Source organism: Schistocerca piceifrons, chromosome 4 (assembly GCF_021461385.2).
Source record: "Schistocerca piceifrons isolate TAMUIC-IGC-003096 chromosome 4, iqSchPice1.1, whole genome shotgun sequence".
NCBI classification, from domain to species: domain Eukaryota; kingdom Metazoa; phylum Arthropoda; class Insecta; order Orthoptera; family Acrididae; genus Schistocerca; species Schistocerca piceifrons.
The window spans coordinates 721,502,561-721,529,702 of NC_060141.1; the positions used below are offsets into that span (position 1 = coordinate 721,502,561).

The 27,142-nt window shown below is 40.8% G+C and overlaps 1 protein-coding gene across 1 annotated transcript in view; it reads left to right on the forward strand.

The window, feature by feature from the left end:
* LOC124795422 (integrator complex subunit 7) overlaps window positions 1–27,142 on the forward strand; it is a 171,097-nt gene that overhangs the window by 75,778 nt on the left and 68,177 nt on the right. The window contains 3 exon segments of the mRNA XM_047259451.1: window positions 6,729–6,828; window positions 10,546–10,742; window positions 13,534–13,658. Coding sequence (XP_047115407.1) covers window positions 6,729–6,828; window positions 10,546–10,742; window positions 13,534–13,658 — 422 coding nt within the window.

The window sequence follows — 27,142 nt, forward strand, 5'->3', positions numbered from 1 at the left end:
TAATTAATGCAGCAAGTTCCAAAAGCAAAAACAGCAGTCAAGGTAAAAGTTACATCAACCCGTAAGCAAAAGCCTTTAGAATTTGATAAAAATAACAACTTGTTGACATTTGCAACAAGACAGCAAAGTTATAGAACAATATATGGAGCGTGCAGAAATAAACAGTACTGGGTATAATATAATGAGGTTCATCAAAATATGCTGAAGACATATAATGTAAAGACAATTGGAACAAAAGCATATAAAAGTAATGGGCACAAAGATGTAACTTTTATAACCTTTAATCACCAATAATTGCGTGGATATTCAAACACACTCACTTAGAAACAATAGCTGGTTACATGATAACAACTCAGTATCTCTCATTCGACTGCCGTGCCGTGACATGCGGCCGGCGCCGTTCGTAGCTAGTTGGCGCTTCCACGCTCAGCCGAGTTGCGGAGCGCCTCTATCGCCGTTTGCGCGTACTGTCGTGGCGGCACTGTTAAATGTCGTGGCACTGACACAACACTTTTCCCCCCTTGAAAAAAAAAAAACACTCGCTTCCTCGGAGACGTGGACAGTGCGGAGACATCCATGGCCTCTTGTGAGGCCCCGAGAAGATCCCGCGGAGAGACACGAGAGTATGGTCGAAAATGTCCAGGACAGAAGCTCGTGCGTGGAACGTGCCTCCTGGATGAGATGATGGGTGAAAACTTCGGAGCAGCATCCATAGGTGTCGTGGACCTGGGGGTGTGCTCCAGCGAGATGGGTCCCGGAGAAGGCGGCGTCGCGACCGGGGCGTACTCAGAAGCGGTAGCGACGTCGGCTGCATCAACACGTACAGTAGATCGGCAGCAGTGACAGGACTGGCTTCTCGGGCTGGTGGAGGCGAAGGAAGGGGCGGTGGCACCGGCATGGCCACCACTCGTGGGCACATCTGGTCGTAATGGCGAACAACCATGCCGTCGTCCGTACGTATTTCACAAAGCCGGCGGCCGCAAAGAGCCTTGACCACCCCTGGAATCCATTTAGGGTGAGATCCATACCCTCGTGCCCACACGTCGGCACCCACCGAGTATTTTCCCGCACTAGGGGACACAGCACAAGGCCTGACAGGGTGAAGCAGGTGCAGTAGAGTGTGCGGTTGGCGGCCATGCAAGAGTTCAGCAGGGCTGCGATCACCTAGAGGCGTGAAGCGATAAGAACTCAGAAATTGCAGCAGAGCGTCATCTGTGGAAAAATCACTAAGGAATTTTTTCATCTGGCTTTTGAAAGTGCGGACAAGGCGCTCGACCTCTCCATTCGATTGTGGATGGAAGGGCAGTGCTGTAACATGATGAATCCCTTGTCCAGTACAAAAATCACGGAAGTCTCCGAAGAGAACTGAGGGCCATTGTCCGTGACGATCGTGGATGGAAGACCTTCTAGCGCAAAGATTTTGGACAAAGCCAGCGTCGTCGCCGCAGTGGTGGGCGATGGACATTGAACAACAAACAGAAACTTCGAGAAGGCGTCAATCAACAGTAGCCAATAAGTACCGAGGAAGGGGCCGGCAAAGTCAGCGTGTACCCGTTCCCATGGCTGCGCCGGATCAGGCCACGGAGAGGGCATTGTACGAGGTGCAGCCAGTTGTTGAGCACACTGACCACACACAGCAACCATGTGGGCGATGTCCGAATCAATACCGGGCCAATAAACATGCCTGCGGGCCAGGGACTTAGTCTGAGAAATCCCCCAATGGCCTTCATGCAACAGTTTGAGAACATCTTTGCGAAGAGAGGCTGGCACCATGACCCGTGGAGATGCGCCATCCGTGGCCAGAAGAACAACACCATCACGAACAGACAGACGAAGGCGCAAGGCATGGTAGTTGTGAAGGGGATCCGATGCCCGGCCCTTGGTCCTGTCCGGCCAACCCCGTTGAACAAAACCAATCACCTGACGCAGGACCGGGTCCCGTGCAGTAGCCGGCACGACCTGCGAACTTGTAAGTGGAAAACCCTCGACCGCACGACGTTCTTCCTCATCAATGTGGAAACAGATTAGTTCATCACGATCGAAAACCGGGTCAGGGCCCATCGGCAATCGCGACAATGCATCAGCGTTGCCGTGCTGGGCCGTGGGGCGATAGTGAATCTCATAGTGAAAACGAGACAAGTATAAGGCCAAACGTTGCAGGCGGTGAGCTGCCTTATCTGGAAGCAACGCCGATGGGCTGGACAGAGAGACCAGTGGTTTGTGGTTGGTGATGAGGTGAAACTTAGAACCATACAAAAAAATGCTAAACTTTTTTAGAGCATAAATGATAGCGAGCGCCTCCTTTTTGATTTGAGAGTAACGCCGTTGCGCATCGTTGAGGGTCTTGGAAGCATAGGCTATGCGTCATTCCAACCCATCCTCATACCGATGGGTGAGAACAGCCCCTAGGCCATACTGTGATGTGTCAGTCGCCAGAACCAAGTGCTGACCCGGACGGAATGTGGCAAGACAAGGCGCCGACTGCAAATGAGCCTTCAGGCGGACAAAAGCCTGCTCACACTCGTCGGACCAACAGAAAGGGACGTTTTTGCGTAACAGCTGATGCAGAGGGTGAGCTACCGCCGCTGCGGATGGAATGAATTTGTGATAATAAGCAATCTTGCCTAGAAACGCCTGAAGTTCTTTGGCCGTAGACGGCCGGGGTAGAGCGTTAATGGCTGCAACATGCTGACGTAGAGGACGTATACCCTCACGGGACAAGTGGAAACCAAGATACACAATGGAGGGTTGGAAGAACTGTGACTTGTCCAGATTGCACTTCAACCCAGCTGAATGCAAAACCCGAAACAGTGAACGCAAATTGCGAAGATGCTCCTCAGTGGAGGCCCCCGTGACAACAATGTCATCCAGATAGTTTATGCAGCCAGGAACGGAAGCTGTGAGCTGTTGCAAAACCCGCTGAAAAATGGCCGGCGCGCTAGCGATGCCAAATGGTAACAGCTGGTACTGATACAACCCACAAGGAGTGTTGGTGATGAGAAATTCCTTGGAAGAAGCATCCAACAGCAACTGATGGTACGCCTCCGATAAGTCAAGTTTGGAAAAGAACTGGCCCCCAGCGAGCTTGGTAAATAACTCCTCAGGACGGGGAAGAGGATAAGTGTCAGTGAGGCTCTGAGTGTTGACGGTGGCTTTAAAATCACCACACAATCGCAGACTCCCGTTTGGTTTAGAAACCACCACGATTGGCGATGCCCATTCGCTGGAGGTAACAGGAAGGAGAATCCCTGAAGCTGTTAACCTGTCTATCTCAGCCTTGACAGGTGCACGCAACACCACCGGAATAGGGCATGCCCGGAAAAACTTAGGTCGAGCTGTAGGTTTAAGAGTAATGTGGGCTTCAAAATCCTTGGCACGACCCAGACCAGCAGAGAACGCGGACGAAAATTCAGAACACAATCCATCCAGCTGTTGATACGGAATATCCTCAGATATGAGGTGCACATCATCATCAATGGAGAACCCGAACAACTGGAAACCATCATAACCAAACAGGTTTTCAGTGCCCGCATGATCCACCACATAAAACATGAGGGGCCTAACAACAGACTTGTAGTCAGTGGAAGCATCAAACTGGCCAATGATAGGAATTTTCTGTTTATTATAAGTTCTCAGATTTCGCATAACTGGAGACAAGGGAGGGGAGCCCAACTCCAAATACGTGTGAGAATTAATGAGAGTTACTGCAGAGCCAGTGTCCACTTGCATGCGAATGTCTTTATCCAGAACACGAACAGTAACAAACAACTTATTTGTTTGAGAAAGCACACAGTTAACATCCATGTCCGATGCCTCGTCCTCGTCGACAGGAACTTAAGGGGACTGACACACAGAAGCAGTGTAGCCTTTTTTCCTACATGAATTACATGTGGCCCAATGTTTTGGACACGCGGCCCTGTCATGCTGTACGAAACAACGTGGACAAGAAGGAAGTGCGGAACGAACCTGCTTCTGTAGTTGCTGTTTTCGCTGCAAGCGTTGAGGCCCAACGCGACATTGTTTACGCGAGTGAACCGCCGCCACATCTTCGTTCTCCTGTGAAACAGGCAAATTGTCCGTGTCGAAAGTTGACTGTACAGTGCCTACATCACACCACGTGTCTATTTGCGCGCCAGCAGCGTGAGACACTTCAAAGGATTGAGCGATGCTTAGAACTTCCGACAACGACGGGTTTGGCAGTTGTAGGGCACGTTGCCGAACTTCTTTATCAGGAGCAAGCCATAGAATAGCATCCCTAACCATTGAATCAGCATAAGACTCATGATGAGTGTCCGTGACAAACTGACATTTCCTGCTCAGACCGTGTAGTTCCGCCGCCCAAGCCCGGTAAGATTGATGGGGCTGTTTACGACACCGGTAGAACGCCACGCGGTGGGTGTTTTTGCGGTAAAAGTTAGACAATAAGTCACACATTTCTTGGAAGGACAGGGAGGCAGGTTCCCGCAGAGGGGTAACTGAGATAGTAGCTGATAGATCCGTGGGGAAATCCAAGATAGAAATAACGACTTACACATAAGAGCATCGACAATGCCGAAAGCCAAGGAGTGTTGCCGCAAACGCTTCTCATAATCCTCCCAGTCTTCAGCAGCCTCGTCGTAAGGAGGGAATGAAGGTGGAGAAGAGGAAGACAGACGATGAGTAAGCGACGTCGACAACGCCTGAATAGCAGCCGTCAGCTGTGTTTGTTGTGCCTGAATAGCAACCGTCAGCTGTGTTTGTTGTTCAATGAGCGCTTGCATAAGCTGTTCCATGTCTGCCCCGTCACGAACACACAAATCCACAACGCAGTGAAGATATCCGACCTCGTCGCCAAAAAGTGTTATAACCTTTAATCACCAATAATTGCGTGGATATTCAAACACACTCACTTAGAAACAATAGCTGGTTACATGACAACAACTCAGTATCTCTCATTCGACTGCCGTGCCGTGACATGCGGCTGGCGCCGTTCGTAGCTAGGTGGCGCTCCCGTGCTCAGCCGAGTTGCGGAGCGCCTCTATCGCCGTTTGCGCGTACTGTCGTGGCGGCACTGTTAAATGTCGTGGCACTGTCACAACAGTAACAGTGGTAGAAGTTCATTGCAACCACTCAATATCATCATCTTTATTATCAGGCTATGGAAACTTGGCTCAGACTAGACCTACTAAATATCCAGTTGTGCACATGTGTCAATCTTTAAGGAAACATCAAAGTTTTATGACCATATACTACGTCACATTTCTCTGCTGCATCAAGCTCTAGAGTGTGGCAGCTCAGTGGAGATTTCAGAAAGCAACAAGGCTTGATCCAGTCTGGCCAAGATTGTATTCAGTCATCCTCTTAATAATTATGTAGTGAGAATTATGAAAGCTACTGAAGTTTCACCATCAGTTTCTCAAGGATACTGAAAAATCAACATTGCTCTGTCAATATGTGCTGCTGAAGGTAAATCTGACATGTGTTCTAATTATAAAAATTTTTCAGTCTATATCTGCAACTTCCACACCATGATTAGGAAATTAATGCTGAGGCAAATGATTTGTAAAGGAATCCAGTTACTATGTTTTACTCACCATTGACGCTTACCTTCATAAATTTATTTCACATTCAGAATCTCTGATAACCTCACTAGATGTACTTCATTTCTTTAAGACAATATATAAGCCACCACCATTAGCATCCAGTCTATCCATGTGATACACATTCCAATGGGAACTTATAATTTCACTTCTGGTTTCAGCCAGCTTTTAGTTCCTTGTATTGTGTGAACATTATTGTCCTTAATAAGTAAGACTACTTCGAGGATGTTACCATAAATGTTTCTGCACCTTAACTTAAACCATATTAACTCTTTCTCTTTGGGCCCTAAAAGGATGACAGTTTCCATTCTGTACATAATCCTGCTGATCTACTTACTTCTTGTGCTTTGGTCTGTAATTAGTAATTGGTCTTAGGGAAGAGTGCGTCTAACCTACAACACTCACATGTGCGCAACACCCATACTCTGTCACTTGAATAATTGTTCCTGTGTATAGTTCTTGCCTGACCTGTTAAGGAGAGTAATGTAATTCTCCATATGATAGTTGAAATTGAGATTCTGAATTGTATCCAAGACTCTGGTTGAAGCACACCAGACCTTAGAGAAGATGCAATATGTAGCTGGCAGCACTTAATAGCCACCAACAGATGAAGCACACAGATGAGATCCCCTCACCTGGGAACTATGCTGAATACACACAAGCAATGCAAGTACCACAAAGGACTAGGGCAGACACTGTGCGATAACCACTGTGGTTGGACGCTGTTGGAAATTTGAAGGACAGAATTAGTAGTGCTGGTGCCAGAGTTCTACTTTGAGCAAGACCACAGATGCCTTCATCCATTGTCCCTTCTGAACTGAGTTGCTATTCCTACTTTGCTAATTATGCTGTTGATCAGTGTATCAACATTTAACAAAACAAAAGCATTTGCTTTCAGCATTCATTTAACAGCTGTATCTGTAAGACATGTTAAACAATTGTGATATGAACCTAACTAGTTGCGCTAACTTCAAATTCATATAAAGTTGTCACAAAAATGGTTGACTGTATAAAACATTTTAATTGTTTCATTAGTTGTAATCCATATTAGGAGATCACATGTTCTTTAGTTACTGCAAGACCAAGTTGTTTATTTGAATGTTTTTGATCAAATGAAAAGTCACTGAGTCAGAATCATTGATTTTTCAGATTCACCTCTGATGTCACTTTGCGAGCGTAGCAGCTATTCAGCAAATCCAACAGTAGCTGCCAAGGCTGTGCAGGTGATGACTGATGTCGTGTGTTACTGGTTCGTTTGCACCATAATTGCTTCCTTGAAAATCTACTCTTTTGTTACAGTGACATGAGGTACCATACTAGAATCCACATATGACTTCACCAATGTAAATGTAATAGTCTTCTCTGGCAAATTAAATTTTGTATATAGGATATTTTGCTCACAAGAGCAAATCAAAAAATCATACTGTATTTCCAGCCACAGTGTTTCACGCAGTACCCCAAGATTTTTAATGGCCCTGTAATAAATCACTTGCTGAAAATGTTTTCCTTAAGATACAATTCTTTTTTTTCATTTGCCTGCTTGGAAGGATGTAGTGGAAAATGAGATATTTGTTGCTTACCTCATACATTGTAGACTTTCATTGAAGTTGAAAGCCTTTGGCTGGGATAATAAATGGCACAAAATGTATATGCTCTGCCATTTTCAGGATTCAGAATATATTAATGACAATTGTAATCTCGTCAGTCTGTTGCTTTTATGTGTTGTACAGTGCAGCATATTAAATAAGTTGGAAAAAAAAGAAAGGTAAAAGAAGCAAAGGAATCACCAAAGATTGTTTCGAACCATGCTTATCCACATACAACTGTGTTGGAGTTCCTTGACAGATGCACTGAGCTATTTACACATCAGGTTAGGTTTGCTGTTTTGAGGCATTTATTACCATATTTTACGGGCTGTAAGAAGCCTCGGACTATAAGAGGCACCTTAATTTTTAAGCAACTTTTTTAAAAGTGAGATTTTTACTATTTTGTTATTAGACTGCAAAGCCAGACTAAAAATAAATAAATAAAAAAAAATCTTGGCTTACAAAACCGAACTGACCTTTGAAGTTCCTGAAAATTGTCTTCTTCTTCTTCTTCTTCCTCTTTGTCAACATTGTTGTCCTCTTCATATATAGTATCGTCTACATTGCCATCAAGAGTGTTACTTATGCTGCACTTCTTGAAAAATTTAACAATAATGTCTTCTCTCACTCAAGACCACTACTGTTTTATCCACTGACACACGTGTTTGATTGTAGGTCGGTTTAAACCTTCCTTTGGCGTGAATTCATGTTGGGTTTCATCCATCATCCATTTTTCCCATTCATCTCTCATGTACACTTTAAGTAGTTTAGGTATCAAGACATCAAGAGGTTGCAATTGTGAAGTAAGTCCTCCCAGAATAACAGCAAGTTCTGTATTTCCCTATCTCAATTTCCCTTTCACAAAAGTTTTCAAATGGCTACTAAACTGATCTAGCACAAGAAGAGAACTCTTCATGTCACACTCTGTTAATCCATAAATCATACCAGCCTCATCCATCCAAATGTTGTCATGCATATGAAAAACAATACCTGGTGGTATTTCAGAAGGTTTTTGCATTGTTTTGTGCTTGAAAATGATCATTGGATTAAGTTTAATTCTGTCAACACAACATGGAAGGATAAAGGTGTTGTACATTTTTTCATATCCACTTGTTTTTATAGTTATCAATATAATGGAAGGAAACATTCCACGTGGGAAAAATTATAATATGGTCTTTAAATATGTCTGCTTGTGTCTGTATGTGAGGATGGATATGTGCGTGTGTGCGAGTGTATACCTGTCCTTTTTTCCCCCTAAGGTAAGTCTTTCCGCTCCCGGGATTGGAATGACTCCTTACCCTCTCCTTTAAAACCCACTTCCTTTCGTCTTCCCCTCTCCTTCCCTCTTTCCTGATGAGGCAACAGTTTGTTGCGAAAGCTTGAATTTTGTGTGTATGTTTGTGTTTGTTTGTGTGTCCATCGACCTGCCAGCGCTTTTGTTCGGTAAGTCACCTCATCTATGTTTTTATAGTTACAGTTTTAGCACCTTCCATGGTAACAGTTCTGTCACTCGGCACATCAAATGTCACAGGAGTTCTGTCCACATTAGCTATTTGGCTTAGTTCCACAATGGTTTTCTTTCAGTGTAGCATTTTCTGAGATACTTTGGGTTTGGTTCGCATGTTAAGCCCATGACATTTCATAAACCTGTAGCACCAATCAACTCCACCTTTAAAGTCTGTTAAGTTCTACTGTAGCACTAGCTTACAGGCATGTATTTGAATAATTTTTGTATTAATTGCCATGCCATTTTGACGGTGTCCTTGAATCCATTTCAGTATGTCATCTTCTAGTTTTGACCATTTTGCATTCAGTCCTCTATTTGGACATTTAGTCTTCCTCATTTTTTCCAGTTCTTCTTTACTATTCCGCCAACTGCAAATGGTTTTTTTTCCGTTGATGGAGGGCCTAAACACTGTTTTTTTTTTTTTTTTTCCCCCACGTGATCTTACGCATATATATTAGTTTCAATTTATGGACGACATCATATGAATACCTTGTATTTATTTTCCATCACGGAACTAGCTTCTAACAAAAATATTGTACTGTTACCGATAACACAAATCACTTTCAGTTCACGTTCACTGCCACCATATACTTCAATGACACATCATAGGCTAGACAGTATTCTAGATTTGTGATGGCAGGATGCGAGGGAGACAGTGTTAGCAAGTTTGTGAATCCCCACAACTCATGTTCGTTGTATCAGTGCACTGCAGTTGCCAATTGAATCAAATGTTACCAGATAGAGATAGGTTTCCTGCGGCATCGAATGTATGGCCATTTTTAAGACTGGCGGGAATTTTAAAAAAAACACTGTACTTTTTACATTAATTTCAAGTATAAAATGCACATGAATTTTGGAGGCAGTTTGTTGAAGAAAAAAGTAAGTCTTATAGTCCATAAATTATGGTAGCCTTGTTCATACTCGACTACTCATCACTATGGTGAATGCCTTTGCAAGTGGTATAATACTAGCTACTAGACAGAGCTGATTTACTTGTATGGTGTTAGTTTATTCTTGTTCTGAAATCCAAGAAGGTACATTTCATCCAATGATACTGACAATAACTAGTTTTCTTCATCGTTATTAAGAGTATTGAGCATGCTGTAGAATAAATGGCTCCCATGCAATTTGGCACCAACATTAAATTTCATTTTTGGCTATTTTTTGTACTGCCAAGTATTAATGTAGAAAATGAAAACTTATGCTCAGATACTGTCAAATGAAAGCAAAGACAGTTCTGATTTATAGCATGACTATGTTTTTAGTATTTTATTTTTGTGAGTAGTCTACAGCTCTTTAAGTCATTTCACCCAGCCTCGTATCCAAGCCTCTCGAACCGTGTATAAATCTTCCAAACTTCTTCATTGCATATCCTCCTCCATTCTTCACAGGGTCTTAATCTTTTTCTCCTGTATGAAGTTTGCCACCACAGTATTTCTTTCAGCATTGCTCATCCCTTAATTGTTTCACATGCCTAGATCATTTTAAATGCCAATTTTCCACCTCTTCAGTGATGTACATGGGGGTTTTTATTCATTTCCAGATTTCTTTGTTCGGGAGTTTTTGTTGCCTTTAAACTCCACTGCATCACAAAAACTCTATTTGCACTCCTTCAAGTCTTCTTCCATTTTGTTTTGACTATGTTAATGAATGACAATTAACTGAGCTAACACAAATAATTTGTTTACTTTTTTAAATGTCGGTGGTAAACAGCACCAGTTAATATGTCACATTTCTTAACTCAGTGTCTTAAAGTCATGGAAAATAATTAGTGTTATGTGTGAGTGTTTTGAAATAAGTGTTGCCATACAGTGCACAATCACACCACTGACCAAAAAGGAAGTACGGCATTAACAGATTTTTAATGTTTCAGCTCACGAGAAGATGTTGCCCATGATGTGTATCGTACTGTGGACACTGTCGAGCTGTTGTTCCTAGTTGTCGCTCCCACTGAAGACTGCAGCAGGCAACTGTCCACGTGTCTTCGTTGCGCTGTCTCTCTTTGTCGGCACTGTTCAGATTTGGTTCCACGTTTTGTTCAGTTACTAGGTGCACAACTTGTTGCTCAAGGTAAGTAACACTTCAAATATGAATTTGAGATTAGGAATTGGTTATGGAACAGCTTAGACTGCAGTGTAGAATTACGTTCAGTAGAATTTCTGCCAGATAATCTGTAGTTGCTCATGTAATTCTTCCTCCTCTCCTGCTACTCGCTAAATATGTGCTGTTGAATAGTCCACCTGAAAGATTTTGGAATTTCTGTGATCTAATCAGTTGTAGTGTTTCTGGAATAGATGTGCAAGTGGCTGCTTATTGTCTAATCTGTCGCTGAAAAGTACAATAATATGCAACTATTAGAAGCTGTGGAAGGAATTCTCTTTTCACAAGCACCATATTGTTTAGTCAACTATCAGCATTAGAGTTTAAGTGGCAACACTACCATAAAGATATTTTATGATTTCCGGTTGGATGTAAATACAAATTGTAGACTTGACAGATTGTTTGTGGCATTTGCACATTATTTCCTTTCTGAGGACATGGTGTTTTTTTGACTGTGAACATGGGAAAATAATCTCTCAGAATTAAAAGAAATTCATGTTCATTACGCTCAATTGACAGACACAATGGGAGATAAATATCTATTAACTCTTCATTGGTGAGAATCCGAGTATGTACTACCTGTGGAGAGTGTTTGCATGGCTGCAACCTGGCCACATACTTACTAGATGAATTCTTGCAAATAAAACTATATTGATCTCCCATCTGTTGGTAATGGGCAAAACTACTTTATCAGCTAAAAGTGGGAATATCAGTGCAAATGTACCATTAAGATCTTTGCTGGGAAGTGGGTTAATTGGAAGAAATCAGAAACTATGAACTGTCCTCTTAGTGGACAGAAATAAATGTATAACAGAAAAAATGAAAATATTTAGAAGACTACTAAATATTTCAGTGCACAGTGTATTGATTGTTTATCACGTCACTGGAAAGTGAAAAGAAGACGCACATATAAATTCCAGACTGTGTCTTGTACAGAAGCGCATAGAAAGAAACTGCAGTGTAGAACTTTGTTTCGAAGACAGCTTCAAAGTATACCACACTGAAAGTTTGTTTTAAGTGATCATTTGTCTTTAATGTAATATGTTCTATTCCTATGCTAAAATTTCATTAATTATGTGCAAATAGTTCCTGCATTAAAGCAATTTAAATAAAATGATCTTTTCCTTTACTATCTGGTAATGTAAACTACCACCAGGAGGCTAGATACACAATTGGAAACTGCTGGCTGGAAGGGTTAATAACAATTACACAGTCCAGTCACATTAAAGTGACCACCTTTTGCAGCATGGACCACTGCAGACATGCACAAAGAGTGTCAGTGAGGTTCTGGAAGGTACAGATGTGGAGCCATGCTGGAGGCAGTGTCGTGGCAGGCTGTGCCACGTTTCTCGGTGGAGGATCGTTGGCACATACAGCCCAGTCGAGGCGATCTCGTAGATTCTTAATTGGTTTTAAATGTGGAGAGTTTGGTGGCCTGGGGAATAAGGTAAACTCAACCTGGTGCTCTTTGAACCACCCTCGTACACTGTGATCTTTGTGATACATTGCGTTGTTCTGCTGGTAGATGATTGTTGAAGGGTGTTTTCTTTCGGGCAGTTCATGCCATACACACCAACGGCCATCTGTCTGATGGAGATAAAACATGATTACTCTGGAAAGGCCACTTGTCACCATTCAGCAATGTCCAGTTGCAGTATTGGCATGCAAATTGCAGCCTTCATTGCCTGTGAAAGCAGTCAGCATTTGTGCATGAACCAGGAGCGTGCTGTGGAGGCCCATACACAGCAACATTTGCTGAATGGCCATTGGGGGGAGACTGTTGGTAGCCCTTTGGTTCATCTTTGCAGCCATCATTCACTCCTGTCGTCTGTGACCCGTGGAGCATCTCGACTGCCTCTTTAACGGTTTTGGATAGCGCTATTTTGCCATGCACAGTATACTTTAACCACAATGGCACAAGAACAGTTTACAAACTTAGTCATTTCACTAATGCTTCTTCACTTAGCCTGAAAGCCAATGACCATGCCCATTTGGGAATCAGATAAGTTGCTCTGTTTCTGCATTACAACAATGACTGTGCTATTTTCTGCCTAACAGTTGACTTTGTAAAACACAACTGTCACTGGAAACAATTGACAAGATAGGTTGGGAGATCCTACGTTATCCTTATTTCAGCCATGGCTTACCCCTTTACACTTTTATCTGTTTCATCCAGTGAAAGAAGCTTTGCATGACATCAAGTTCATTGTCAACAAAACTGCAAAGAAAAAAGTACAAAACTTGCTTTGAGATTGAGGTACAAAATTTTTACTGAGAGACTCATAAGAAGATGGCAAAAGTGTATAGAAATTAGTTGGGATTACATGGAAAAACAGAGAAAAAGCAATGTTGACTTAATGAACCATTTTTATTGTACAACTGCTTGTTTAATTACTGAATGACTTCATCTTTTAAAAGAACATTTGAAATGATAGAACTGCTGGGTGATGAAATGACTGCTTTGCCTCTGTGTGCTTGGTAAATTATGCCATTCCATCTCTTCAGCAAAACTTTGAAAATAATAAAAGAAACATTCAAGAAACTTCATACTTTATGAAGCCATAACTCCTACCAGAATAGTGTACCAGCTGATAAGGTTCTGCACAGCAATTATTTGATTCTGTAATACGTTTGTTCTTTTACAAAGTGAGAATTAATAAACTGAGAAAGGATAGGAATCCATGAGAGCGAGATAGTGGTAGCCAATACTACATTTTGTGCCACAACAGCACATTTCAGTTGCCATTGTTTTGGATTGCAGATCTCCACCGTGTGCTGCTGTGTGAAGCACTTGGTGCTATTGGAGGCTTCCAGGCAGGAGCACTTGTTCCCATCCTGCCAGATTTGTTGCAGCTGTTGCAGTCATGTCAAGGTTCTCGTGAAAAGGTATAGTAGCTTGTAGAAGATACAGGTCTTTTTATCTAAACTTGTGGTTGATTTTTCAGGTCAGGCTGAACATAAGGCCTCAATGTTCTTGTAAATGAGGGACCTAAGTAAGATACAGGCACATGAACCTAAATTTTGTAGAAACACAAGTGGGAGTAATATTAATGAACGAAATAAAAATTGAAGAGCTCAAGGAGAAGGCAAAGGAAGTTTCCTTATACAAGAGGACGGACTCGTGAAGTGTAAGTGGTACAGACATGTTATACGATACCAAGGAATGTGCATGGATTGAGGCTCCAAGGTGAAAGCCCATGAGGAGTACCAAAGGATAGTTGGATAAAAGTAATGGAAGAGAGTATTTGGAGAAATGGATAGGACTGGAAGAGGATAGTGGCAGAGCAGTAGAGGGAGGGTAGAGGAAAATGGAGAGGCTTGTGTATGAAACAGAATTGACCAGTGTCTGGAAACTGTTTCTGCTTATTATTTTTATTGTTATTACTGTTACTATTCTTATTATCTTTATTATTTTTACTATTGGTTTGACCCAATGAGAACCGTATGATATAACTTACGTCTTCTTTCTTTTCTCCTTTCATTCCAGTGGTTTTTTTTTGTTCTTTCTGATTTGTGTCCCCCCATCCATACTGTGCCTGTCAATCTTTTTTCCCCCTCCTGAAAGCCCTTGAAACATTTTACTTTGGCCCTGAACTTTTCTCCTATTTCTTTCACCATTATTCCCATTTCCCTCAAGTCTGCTTTAACTTCTTTGATTCACACCATTGATGTTTTTGCATTTCTGTCAAAAAAGTTAAAAACTATTTTTGTTAATCATTTTTTTATCTATCCTTTTTAGGTGTCCATAGAATACAACTCTTCTTTTCCTCATTGTGCCTAATATTGGTTCTATTCTTTCATAAGCTTAATTATTAGTTCAAACAATGGAAAGTCCATGTTGGAATAATTACATCATCATCATCTTGGACAGTTTCCAGCCACTGGCTGGGTCTGTCGGGAACACAAGCCTCTCCATCGTGTTCTGTCTTTCCACCATTCCCCCTCTTCCACCTTTGTCCAGTTCTCTCCTCTTCTCGTCACACATTCCTTCACTCCCTTCACCCATCTATCTCTTGGTCTTCCTCTGGGCCTCTTCCCCTCCAGTTGCAGATCAAACATCCTCTTTGGAATTCTTCCCTCATCCATTCTCTTCATGTGTCCATACCACTGCAGTCTTGATTTTTCTATCCTGCCCTGTACTGGTTCCTCCTTTAGTCTTTCCCTCACGTACACATTTCGCAATCTGTCTTGTCTTGTTACACTCAACCTGCTCCTCTGGAACTTCATTTCACTAGCCTGTATTCTACTTTTGTCGCTTTTGTGCATTACCCATGTCTCACTTCCGTATGCCAATATGGGGACAAAGTAGGTTCGGTATATAATTCCCTTGGATTTCTGTGGCACCTCCTTGCTCCAAATAAGCCCCCTAATGCATTTGTAGAACTGCCCTGCTTTTCTGCACCTTTCATTTATTTCCATTGCGTTTCCCCCCTTACTTTCAATCATGCTTTCCAGGTACTTGAAGTTCTCTACCACTTGTAGTTTTTCCCCTCCACAAGTTATATCCACATTTGGCCTATTCTTCTTCCTTGTTGTGACAATTATTTCACTTTTCTTTGCAGAGAAATGCATCCCATATTGTGCTACCGTTGCCTCCCATACATCTAACTGCTCTTGCACCTCCTTCTCGCAATTTCCCCATAACATCAGGTCATCGGCAAAAAGCATTGCTTTCATTTTATGATCTCCAATTGCATCTGATACTTGCTGTAGGATTTCATCCATAACAATAATAAACAATAAAGGCGAAAGTGCATTTCCCTGTCGCAGCCCATTTTCCAGCTTGAACCATGCAGTACGTTCCCTCCCCACTTTCACACAACTCTCACTTCCCTCATACATTTTTCTGACTTTTCGTGTTATCTCTTCATCTATCCCTTTCGCGTTCAGCACATCCCAGAGATTGTCCCTATAGATACTGTCATACGCCTTCTCAATATCTAAAGAGGCCATGATTAAGTCCTTCCCGTACTCATAGTGCCTTTCCTGCAGTTGCCTTACCGCAAGTATGAGGTCCGTTGTGGATCTTCCCGGTCTGAAACCATACTGCTCCTCTTGCAGTCTACTTTCGATACTGCTTCTTATTCTCTTCTCCAGGATCTTTTCATAGATTTTTCCACAGTGGCATAGCAGGGTGATTCCTCTGTAGTTCTCACATCTCCTTTGGAATAATTACATTATAGGAAAAGGATAGATTGCTACTAACCTATATAGCGGAGATGCTGAGTTGCTGATAGGCACAACAAAAAGACTACTAAATACATAAGCTTTAGGCCAGAAGACCTCCTTCTTAAATGGACAACATGCATGCACACACATTCACGCAAACACAGTTCCCACACACATGACTGCTGTCTCTGGCTGCCCCGGAAATAAGAGACAGCAGTCAAGTATGTGTAAACTGGGTTTACATGAATGTGTATGTTGTTTATTTCAGAAGAATGCCTTGTGACTGAAAGCTTACTTGTTCAGTAGTCTTTTTGATGTGCCTGTCCATGACCAACATCTCCACTATATGGTGATTAGCAATCTGTACTTTTCATATTTATTAGTTCAACAGTATGAAAAGGATATATCGCTTTTCACCATAAAGATGACACGTTGAGCTGCAGACAGGCATGACGAAAAGGCTGTTACACATTTGAGCTTTCAGCCAAAACCTTCTTCAGTTAGGAAGATAAACACATGTTCACATAAGCATGCACACCTTGTGCACATTTGATCACTATCTCCGTCCACTCTGGCTAGAATGCGCCACAGAAACAGCAATCTGGAATGGGGTGGGGAAGGGGAGGGATGTGGGGCAAAAGTCAGTGCTGCATGGCAGAGTGCACAGGGACTTGATGGTAGCTGGACAAGGCTGCCTGGTGTAGCGTTTGGAGGCTGTAGTAGGAAGTGGGGAAGGGGGGGGGGGGGACAGAAATGGAGGAGAGCAGAGAAGGGGAAAAGACTATAGGTTGAGGCTGGGATGATTTTGGGAGTGGATAATGTGTTATAAGGATAACTCGCATCTGCACACTTCTGAAAAGCCTGTGGTGGAAGGGAGGACCAAGATGACCTGTGCTGTGAAGCAGCCACTGAAATCTAGCATGTTGTGTTCAGGGTGGTCCACTGTGCTCTTGACCACAGCTGCCATGACTTCCAAACCAAAAAATCCCTCCCATGCAGACTGGTCTCCTGGGGACAACGTTTCTGCACTGACGAGAATTCCCTCGCCCAGTAAACTGAAGGGAAATCTGTGTGTGGACTAGCCCTGGAGAATAGTGCCAGTCTGTGAGGCCTTTGTGAGACACAATGGCCCTCACAGACAGGCACTATTCCCCAGGGCTAGTCTGCACACAGATTTCTCATGCCATATCGCCAGTTACACCCAATCATCCAACCACCACCAAGAATCAGCAAAGGATTGCCCCCTTTGTCACCCAGTATCATTTCTGATTGGAACAACTGGATTACATCCTCTGTCAGGGCTTTGATGATCTATCATTGTGTCCTGCAATGAGGGATATCCTACCAAAGATTCTTCCTGCCCCTCCTAACATTGTGTTCCATTGCCCACCCAATCTCCACAACATCCTAGTCCATCCCTATGCCATGCCTAATCCCAACCCTTTCCCACAGGCATCTTATCCCTGTGAAAGACCCAGGTGCAAGTCTTGCCTAATCCACCCATCTAGCACTTCCTGTTCCAACCCTGTCACAGGCTTATCCTGCTCTATCAGATGCCAGACCACTTTTGAAAGCAGCCATGTTATATACTAGCTCTGCTACAGTCATCACGCCACTTTTTATATTAGTATGACTACCAACCAACTGTCCACAAGGATGAATGATCACTGCCAAGCTATGGCCTAGAGCAAAATAAACCATTCTGTGGCACAACATGCAGCTGAACATAACTTGCTTTATGTTGCTTCACAACCTGGGCCATCAGGACCCCTCCCATCCACCACCAGCTTTTCTGAATTGTGCAGATGGGAGTTATCCTTACAACACATTCTCCGCTCTTGAAACCATCCCAACCTCAATCTATGGTCCCCATACCCTCCACCCAATAGTTACTTCCCCCTCTGTCCAATCACCTCTTTTCAATTCAAGTCTCCTCACTGTCCTTGTGCACCACTCTCTGCCAATGCAACCATTGGCATTTTCCACTTTTCTGCTCCCTCCTCCCACCCCAACCCCCCATTCCCTCTCCCTCTTTCCATCAAAGCACAAAGCATCCAAACAATGTAGCTAGTACCTTCATCCTGCCACCATGCCACCGTCTAGCCCCTGCATGCTCCGCCAGGTAGCACTGATCCCCTGCCCTCCCCCTATGACCACCACCCCATGCACTGCCATCCCTCCTCCTTCAAAGTTCCAGATTGCTGCTGCCATTCGAAAATGTGTGCTTGAGGTATGCTTGCTTGGGTGAATGTGTGTGTGTTTTTCTTTCTGAAGACATCTTCGGCAGAAAGCTCAAATGTGTAACAGTTTTTTCATCGTGCCTGTCTGCAGCTCAACTTGTAATCTTTACTGTGAGCAACAATATATCTTTTTTAGAGTACTGTTGATATTCCATCCCAAACTTTCCACAGTTTCATTATTACTTCTTAATTTCCATTTCCCATTGTCATATGTTGGTTCCAAGATTTTCCTGATTCTTTTCCTTTCTTTCTTTTCTACTTCACCCAATTGTTTGGCTGTATTTAACGAAAGCCATTCTACAGCATAAAGACATTCTGGTCTAAAGACAGTGTTGTAGTGCCAGAGGCTTACATTTAGGGAAACAGATTTCTTATTATACAGGTTTTCTGTTAATTGAAAAGCCACTTCTATTTTCTTGCACTTGTTAATTTGGTTTCCTTATCCAAAGCATTTGGTTTGATTATGTAGGTATTTAAATTTTGTAGGCATTACTTTCACATGGCATTATTTTTGTATTTCTGATCCCTTATATTTGTTGATTTTGAACTAGTTTTTGACTTTTTGGCCCATTGTTGGTAAATAATTGACTAGTGTCCACAAGTGACACTAGCACAGTCTAATACAGACAGTCATGATTCTTCCGTCCATTTTTTTAATATGCTATGACAGCAGTGCATCATGTGGTCATTAAGCTACATGGTTAACTGTAATATCCAATGAAAGTGAATAGTATCATTTTCATTGATTTGTAACATGGTTTGTACGAGAGTGAGTGTATGTAGTGCAATAAATTGTAACAGTAACAAAAAGAAGACACAAATTTATCATTACACAAGTTTCCTAAGGACCACAGGAGATATGAAACAGCAAATACAGGAATGTTTAGCTACAGTTTTCTTGTGACATACAGACATTTACTGAAGGATAACATTCCTTTTTAATAACAAGAACTAGATAGTAAATAGCAGAAGACATGACGAATTGCTGGAAGAGAACATATATCTACCCAAAAACATGAAGTTTTGTGCATTACACTTCAAAACAAATCAGGTTATGGATGCATAAAATACGAAACTGCTATTGAATGCAGTACAAGATAAGCCACCACAACCCTCACTGAAGAGAATACTATCATACAGGTGTGGTAATAAAATGACAGAAGAGAAAATTTTGTCCTCTCTCAAAGGAAACCAATTCCACAATTGTTGCTGCATCAGAGTCACAAATTTCAGAATTTTTACATATTTGTTGTCATCCAAAGAAGTAATTATATCAAACAAATATTCATCAATTAGCAAGTCAAGTGTAGTGCAAATCTTCAGACTTCGTGCAAAATTGTTACATGTCAAAGAAAGTGCCAACTTTAAGAACACTCAGCAACAGAAAGACATGCTTCTTACAAATTCTCTCATCTTCAGTGGGATAAATTGCAAACATATGCAATTTTGAGAGCATTTCTTCATGAAGAAATTGTAGTTTGTGTCATTTATTACATTCACTCAGATCTCTTGAGATTCTACAAACATTAGAGGTGCAAAAATACAATAAAGATTTAGTAAATTAAGTAGAAAAACAAAGAGACATTAATTTTATGACGTGTATGTTGATAAGTACTGAATGGCTTTCTTGCTGTTAGGGTCATTATTGTGTCTTCAACTGTCTGACAGAGACAACTTTCACAGCACTGAGTTTTGTGACTGTATGTGTTAGGCTGTGACACCAGTGTGTAGAAAAGCAAACATTATAAACAAAGATACTTTCAGCACACACAGAATCTTTGGTCATGGCATTAGGTATGAAATTTCAAATAGTGTGCTCATCACTCTTGTTATGCATCAAGCATTTTAAATTACACATTAAATTACAATTTACAATATGGATTTTATTAAGTGTGGTACATAATCCTCCCATACCATACTAAAGATTGTGAGGAAAACAAAGTAATGTATAACACAGTTCTGTTGTGATCCAGATTTGTGGATAGGAATGTGATCATTGGGACTGGGGTCTGAGAATATGTAACTGAGTAACTGGAAGATTTTAAGCTTAAAAGTAGGGATGTGTTTAGATGTAACTGATCTTTGAGAACCAGGTGGAGGTTTTGAGGTATATGCATATTTACTCCAAATGCTTGTGACGGACTAAGTTTTTTTTTATTTTTTGGCTATATGTAGTACTTCAGTGTGGGCACTGTATCTGTAACCTTCCTTCAGTACATGCTCAGAAAATGTGGAATTTGACATACATAACCTCCAGCTGTGTTTTTGCTCATTCATTCAAGCTGCTGCAACCCTGCTAGTTTGATTAATATATGAGGGTCATGGTAGAGCAACAGTTCCTACTCCTTTCACAAGCTCCTTGCAGAACAGTCACGCATTTCTTCCACGTTGAACTGCAATCTTTACATAAGAGCACTATTCAAGTCGAGCAACATTGATCCTGAATGGCTGTTCACCTCACACTCTGGCCTCTCTTCACGTTTTGTTCTCCTGGAAAGGACAGCCATCCAGCGTCGTGTCACGTTACTGTAGATTCTTTGGGGAGACTCCTGATACCATGGAATGTGCATGGTGTGTAATTACCATTGTGCATTGTTGTTGTGGCATGGACTGGGCAGTTTTTTTAGGTTAGAAGGCCTCGGGAAAGTACAGGGTGGGCTGCAATCTCAAAGGGTGCATGGCAAATACAGGACGTGCTTGGATCAAGGAACAGTCAGAATTGTAGTTGTAAATTGTTGTAGTTGTGCTGGGAAAATCCCTGAGCCTCAAGCGCTAATAGAAAGCACAGAAGCTGAAATCGTTATAGGTACAGAAAGCTGGCTAAAGCCTGAAATAAGTTCTGCAGAAATTTTTACGAAGTCTCAGACGGTGTTCAGGAAAGATAGATTAGGCACAATTGGTGGTGGAGTATTTGTGTCTGTCAGTAGTGGTTTATCTTGTAGTGAAGTCGAAGTAGATAGTCCGTGCGAATTGGTATGGGTGGAGGTTATACTTAACAGCCGAACTAAGTTAATAATTGGCTCCTTCTACCGACCCCCAAACTCCGATGATATAGTTGCTGAACAGTTCAGAGAAAATTTGAGTCTCGTAACAAATAAATACCCCGCTCATACGGTTATAGTTGGTGGGGACTTCAACCTTCCCTCGATATGTTGGCAAAAATACTTGTTCAAAACCAGTGGTAGGCAGAAAACATCTTCCAAGATTGTCCTAAATGCTTTCTCCGAAAATTATTTTGAGCAGTTAGTCCACGAACCCATGCGAATTGTAAATGGTTGCGAAAACACACTTGACCTTTTAGCCACAAACAATCTAGAGCTAATAGAGATTATCATGACTGATGCAGGGATTAGTGATCACAAGGTCGTTGTAGCTAGGCTCAATACCTTTTCTTCCAAATCCACCAGAAACAAACGCAAAATAATTTTATTTAAAAAAGCGGATTAAGCGTCACTAGAAGCCTTCCTAAGAGACAATCTCCATTCCTTCCGAAGTGACTATGCAAATGTAGACGAGATGTGGCTCAAATTCAAAGATATAGTAGCAACAGCAATTGAGAGATTCATAACTCATAAATTGGTAAGATATGGAACTGATCTCCCATGGTACACAAAACGGGTCCAAACACTGTTGCAGAGGCAACGGAAAAAGCACGCGAAGTTCAGAAGAACGCGAAATCCCGAAGATTGGCTAAAATTTACAGATGCGCGAAATTTGGCACGGCCTTCAATGTGAGATGCCTTTAATAGGTTCCACAATGAAACATTGTCTCAAAATTTGGTAGAAAATCCGAAGAAATTCTGGTTGTATGTAAAGTACACAAGCGGCAAGATGCAGTCAACACCTTCGCTGCGCAGTGCCGATGGTACTGTTACCGATGACTTTGCCACTAAAGTGGAGTTATTGAACGCAGTTTTCCAAAATTCCTTCACCAGAGAAGACGAATGGAATATTCCAGAATTTGAAACACGAACAGCTGCTAGCATGAGTTTCTTAGAAGTAGATACCTTAGGGGTTGCGAAGCAACTCAAATCGCTTGATACGGGCAAGTCTTCAGGTCCAGATTGTATACCGATTAGGTTCCTTTCAGATTACGCTGATACAATAGCTCCCTACTTAGCAATCATATACAACTGCTCGCTCACCGATAGATCTGTACCTACAGATTGGAAAATTGCGCAGGTCGCACCAGTGTTTAAGAAGGGTAGTAGGAGTAATCCATCGAACTACAGACCTATATCATTGATGTCGGTTTGCAGTAGGGTTTTGGAGCATTTACTGTAATCAAACATTATGAATCACCTCGAAGGGAACAATCTATTGATACGTAATCAGCATGGTTTCAGAAAACATCGTTCTTGTGCAATGCAGCTAGCTCTTTATCCGCACGAAGTAATGGCTGCTATCGACAGGGGATCTCAAGTTGATTCCGTATTTCTAGATTTCCGGAAAGCTTTTGACACTGTTCCTCACAAGCGACTTCTAATCAATCTGCGGGCCTATGGGGTATCGTCTCAGTTGTGCGACTGGATTCATGATTTTCTGTCAGGAAGGTCGCAGTTCATAGTAATAGACGGCAAATCATCGAGTAAAACTGAAGTGATATCAGGTGTTCCCCAGGGAAGCGTCCTGGGACCTCTGCTATTCCTGATCTATATAAATGACCTGGGTGACAATCTGAGCAGTTCTCTTAGGTTGTTCGCAGATGATGCTGTAATTTACCGTCTAGTAAGGTCATCCGAAGACCAGTATCAGTTGCAAAGCAATTTAGAAAAGATTGCTGTATGGTGTGGCAGGTGGCAGTTGACGCTAAACAACGAAAAGTGTGAGGTGATCCGCATGAGTTCCAAAAGAAAACCGTTGGAATTCGATTACTCGATAAATAGTACAATTCTCAAGGCTGTCAATTCAACTAAGTACCTGGGTGTTAAAATTATGAACAACTTCAGTTGGAAAGACCACATAGATAATATTGTGGGGAAGGTGAGCCAAAGGTTGCATTTCATTGGCAGGACACTTAGAAGATGCAACAAGTCCACTAAAGAGACAGCTTACACTACACTCGTTCGTCCTCTGTTAGAATATTGCTGCGCGGTGTGGAATCCTTACCAGGTGGGATTGACGGAGGACATCAAAAGGGTGCAAAAAAGGGCAGCTCATTTTGTATTATCACGTAATAGGGGAGAGAGTGTGGCAGATATGATACGCGAGTTGGGAATGGAAGTCATTAAAGCAAAGACGTTTTTATTTGCGGCGAGATCTATTTACGCAATTTCAGTCACCAACTTTCTCTTCAGAATGCGAAAATATTTTGTTGAGCCCAACCAACATAAGTAGGAATGATCATCAAAATAAAATAATAGAAATCAGAGCTCGAACAGAAAGGTTTAGGTGTTTGTTTTTCCCGCGCACTGTTCGGGAGTGGAATGGTAGAGAGATAGTATGATTGTGGTACGATGAACCCTCTGCCAAGCACTTAAATGTGAATTGCAGAGTAATCATGTAGATGTAGATGTAGAAAACACATTTGAAATGACAAAATTTGTTTCATCTTTTTTCTTGTGCCATATCTTTATGGCAGCATGTGTGTTCATCTGTCTCTCTGTATGTAATGTATACATATGAACTAACCTCTCATTTGCATATTTCAGAAATTTTTAATTTGTTACCATTTTTGAGACAAAAATTTTTGCCACAACTTTTGCAATAACCCTTGTACAATTTGTTACAGTCAGTGCAGGTGATTGATTGTAAACACCACTGTTACTTAATAAATCTTTTTTATCCATGTTACTGACTAGGATTTGAATTGTGATACCTCTTAGATAAAATGAAGTTTTAATGTTGCAAGGTTTGAGAGTTTTGGCTCATTTGTTGTATGGCTTTTCTAAATATGGGATAATACACCAGTTTATTTTAATTATGACTTTTGCTGCAGAAGGGGCATAAATGAAGGGCAAGATCTTTGTTTGTTTGTTTTGTGGAATGTTATCAACTACATCAGTGCTATAACAGCCAATTTCATTCAAGTCGGAGTCTTCTATGTGGCAATGTTGGACAGTTGTCAAATATGCAGCCAGTTTTCCAGAATGGACACCAGAACAAATCACTTGTATTATTCTGATTTAAATAGCTGTGAATGCAGTTTTAATAATTGTCATAAATTGTAATACACGAAAACAGAACATGGTGCAGAAGTCAATTATATGGTAGGAGGAGTGGGAAGCACATTAATTATTGCAATCCTATGATTAACAGAACTGTGCATGAATAAATAACTATTACTCTTCCAATTTAAATGTCCAAAAGTGGAATTTTAAGACAGAAAACTTATTACACATAAAAACAAAATATTGGGCAGCTGTATAGGATGGCATGATCAGTATGTACTTACATGTTAAAAAATAAGTTTTCCACGCCAATAAATGCAAAAGATGACAATAACTTGCTGTTATGTATTAAATTAAATAAGCATCAAGTGGATTTTAACTTCATTACCCAGTTGTTTTATTCATAATAATTTCAATGAAACCTTCCTCAGTATTTACTGGAGAAAGCAGTAACATTTGTATTTTGATGATGAAAAAAAGCAGCATACCTTTGATGAGTTATTTTGACAGGTTTCCTGGTGTCTGTCAATGCAATTGCAGTTACTCAAAACATAGGCTCACAACTTAGGGAATAAAGGAAAAGGAGTCATATGAATTCAACTGTCCTTTAAGTAACTGCATTGAAAGCTTTGTGATAGGAAAAATTTCATATAGTGTGGTTTGAAATTAGTATAAACTTCATGCTTTTCTTGTACCACACTTTCAAATCAGAATCAGATACACAAAAGCAAACCATGAAATTACTTGGATACAGAGTTTCAGCACAAATAAAACCCAACTGTGTAACAGAATTTTTATTTTCTTTGGAATACATCAAGCTTCCTCGCGCTTTATTTGCTACTTTTCTTGACTGTACGTTATCATTCTTTTGTTTTGTATAATTATTAGAAACTGTATTGGTCATATCTTCATATATGTCAGTTAAAGCATCACCACACAAACACATATGAAGAAAGAAGTTTAAATTGATGTCTGACAAAACTATACTTTTCAAAATGAACTGTAGAACCTGCTTTCAGTTACAAATTTTTAAAAAGTGTGATTCATAGGACTCTAATATCAATACACAAACAACACTCCAAGTCAGGTAGCATAATTGTTGAGGATGAAAGAGTAAAGTAACTCTTATTAAGAATATCTAAATGAGGGCTTCACTTGACTTTAGTACTGCAGCTGCACATGTTTCACAAAACCTTTTTCGTAAAGTCTTTTGTGTGACATTCCCATAAATATAAACAAAAACAGGATTGTTTTTAGTTTATCATTTTTGTTCGTTACTTGGACAAATGAAGCTTCAAATTCTGGGTCTACTAGAAAAATCAACACAATTCCAAAATCATCATCCAAACTGTGGTAGTTGAGAGAAATGCTTCCATAATGTGAAGATCATAAATCAAGTAAAATTTTAACATGAGTCATTATTATTATATCTTTCGGATTGTAAAATGTGAGTAATGAGATGTGATAATTTGCTCCAGATAGTTGTCTGTACAATCCAAATCTTGCTCCACAAGTTTCAGTCTGAAACTTTCGAGTCAGAAAATACCGAATTTTGTAATTATTATAACATAATTGAGTAATACAAAGAAGAACTCCATTAGCATGGTACAAAGCTTTTTGTGTTTATCATGAAAATGATGAACCCTTTACATTTAATGAGTGCAATCTGCTTAATCAACAATCAAAACTTTCCAAAAGCTGTAGACTAGAATCATTACAAGCGAACCCGTGAACTGGGATTCTCGCATTCATTGCCTCCCATCAATCTGTAATAATTTGTGCTAACTGGTCTATACCCTCCTTCTGCACTTCGAAACAAATCAAAGCAGTAGCAGGTATGTTTTGAAAAACATTGTTTACCAACACAAAGGAATTACAGACATTGACTGCAAGCAGGCATTGATTGAATGCTTCAGAGCGATCTGTTCATTTCTTGAGGGTAATTTTGTGTGTGTGAATATATTCTTGAAGAGATCGAAACATATTCAAGCAGGCATTGATTGAACACTTCAGAGTGATCTGTTCATTTCTTGAGGGTAATTTTGTGTGTGTGAGTATAATCTTGAAGAGATCGAAGCATATTCACAAACACAAAGTTACCCTCAAGAAATTCTAAATGAAGAGACTGATTTGAAACACAAACATTCTATAGAAAATTTTATTGAAATTGTCTGCCCAAACATGAGATGAATAGAAAAAAAATCTGCAAACATCTGACAGATCATGTCAACCATGAAATTCAAAATAACCACTGAAGCACATACATTTGAGAATAAAATAAAATTGGGAAATTGTCATAAACCTCACTCACTACATCACTATCTGGCATAACCAGTTAACAAAAAACAGTTGGATTAAATTACATATGAGCATAGAACCAAATAAACACGAATCATATAAGCAATATAATACAGCTGGTAAGAACGAAGATATGGCCTACCGAATACTATGGAAACAAACAGCCTGTAACTGTATAACATTGCTGACTCAACTATCAGTATAGCTGTCAAGTAAAGTCGTTATAAAATAAGCTATCATAATTCAAAAGCTTCAGAAATAACTGCTCCAGCTAAAGTTTAACACTACTATAACTCTACTAAAACCAAAGGAGCAAACTTATACAATAGTGACAGCAAATATGACAGCGATATTATACGAATATCAAGACCACCATATGTATGTTGCAAAGTGTAATTCTATTCCATAATACATTAAACTGTCTACTTCAAAATCTGAAATTTTGCATAGATAACCAGAAGATGGCAATCAAGCCGAAACAGGCCTTTGCAATATGATATAATTGACTACAGCAGTGTCTTGGTCTCATAATGTATAATGTCATTATAAATAT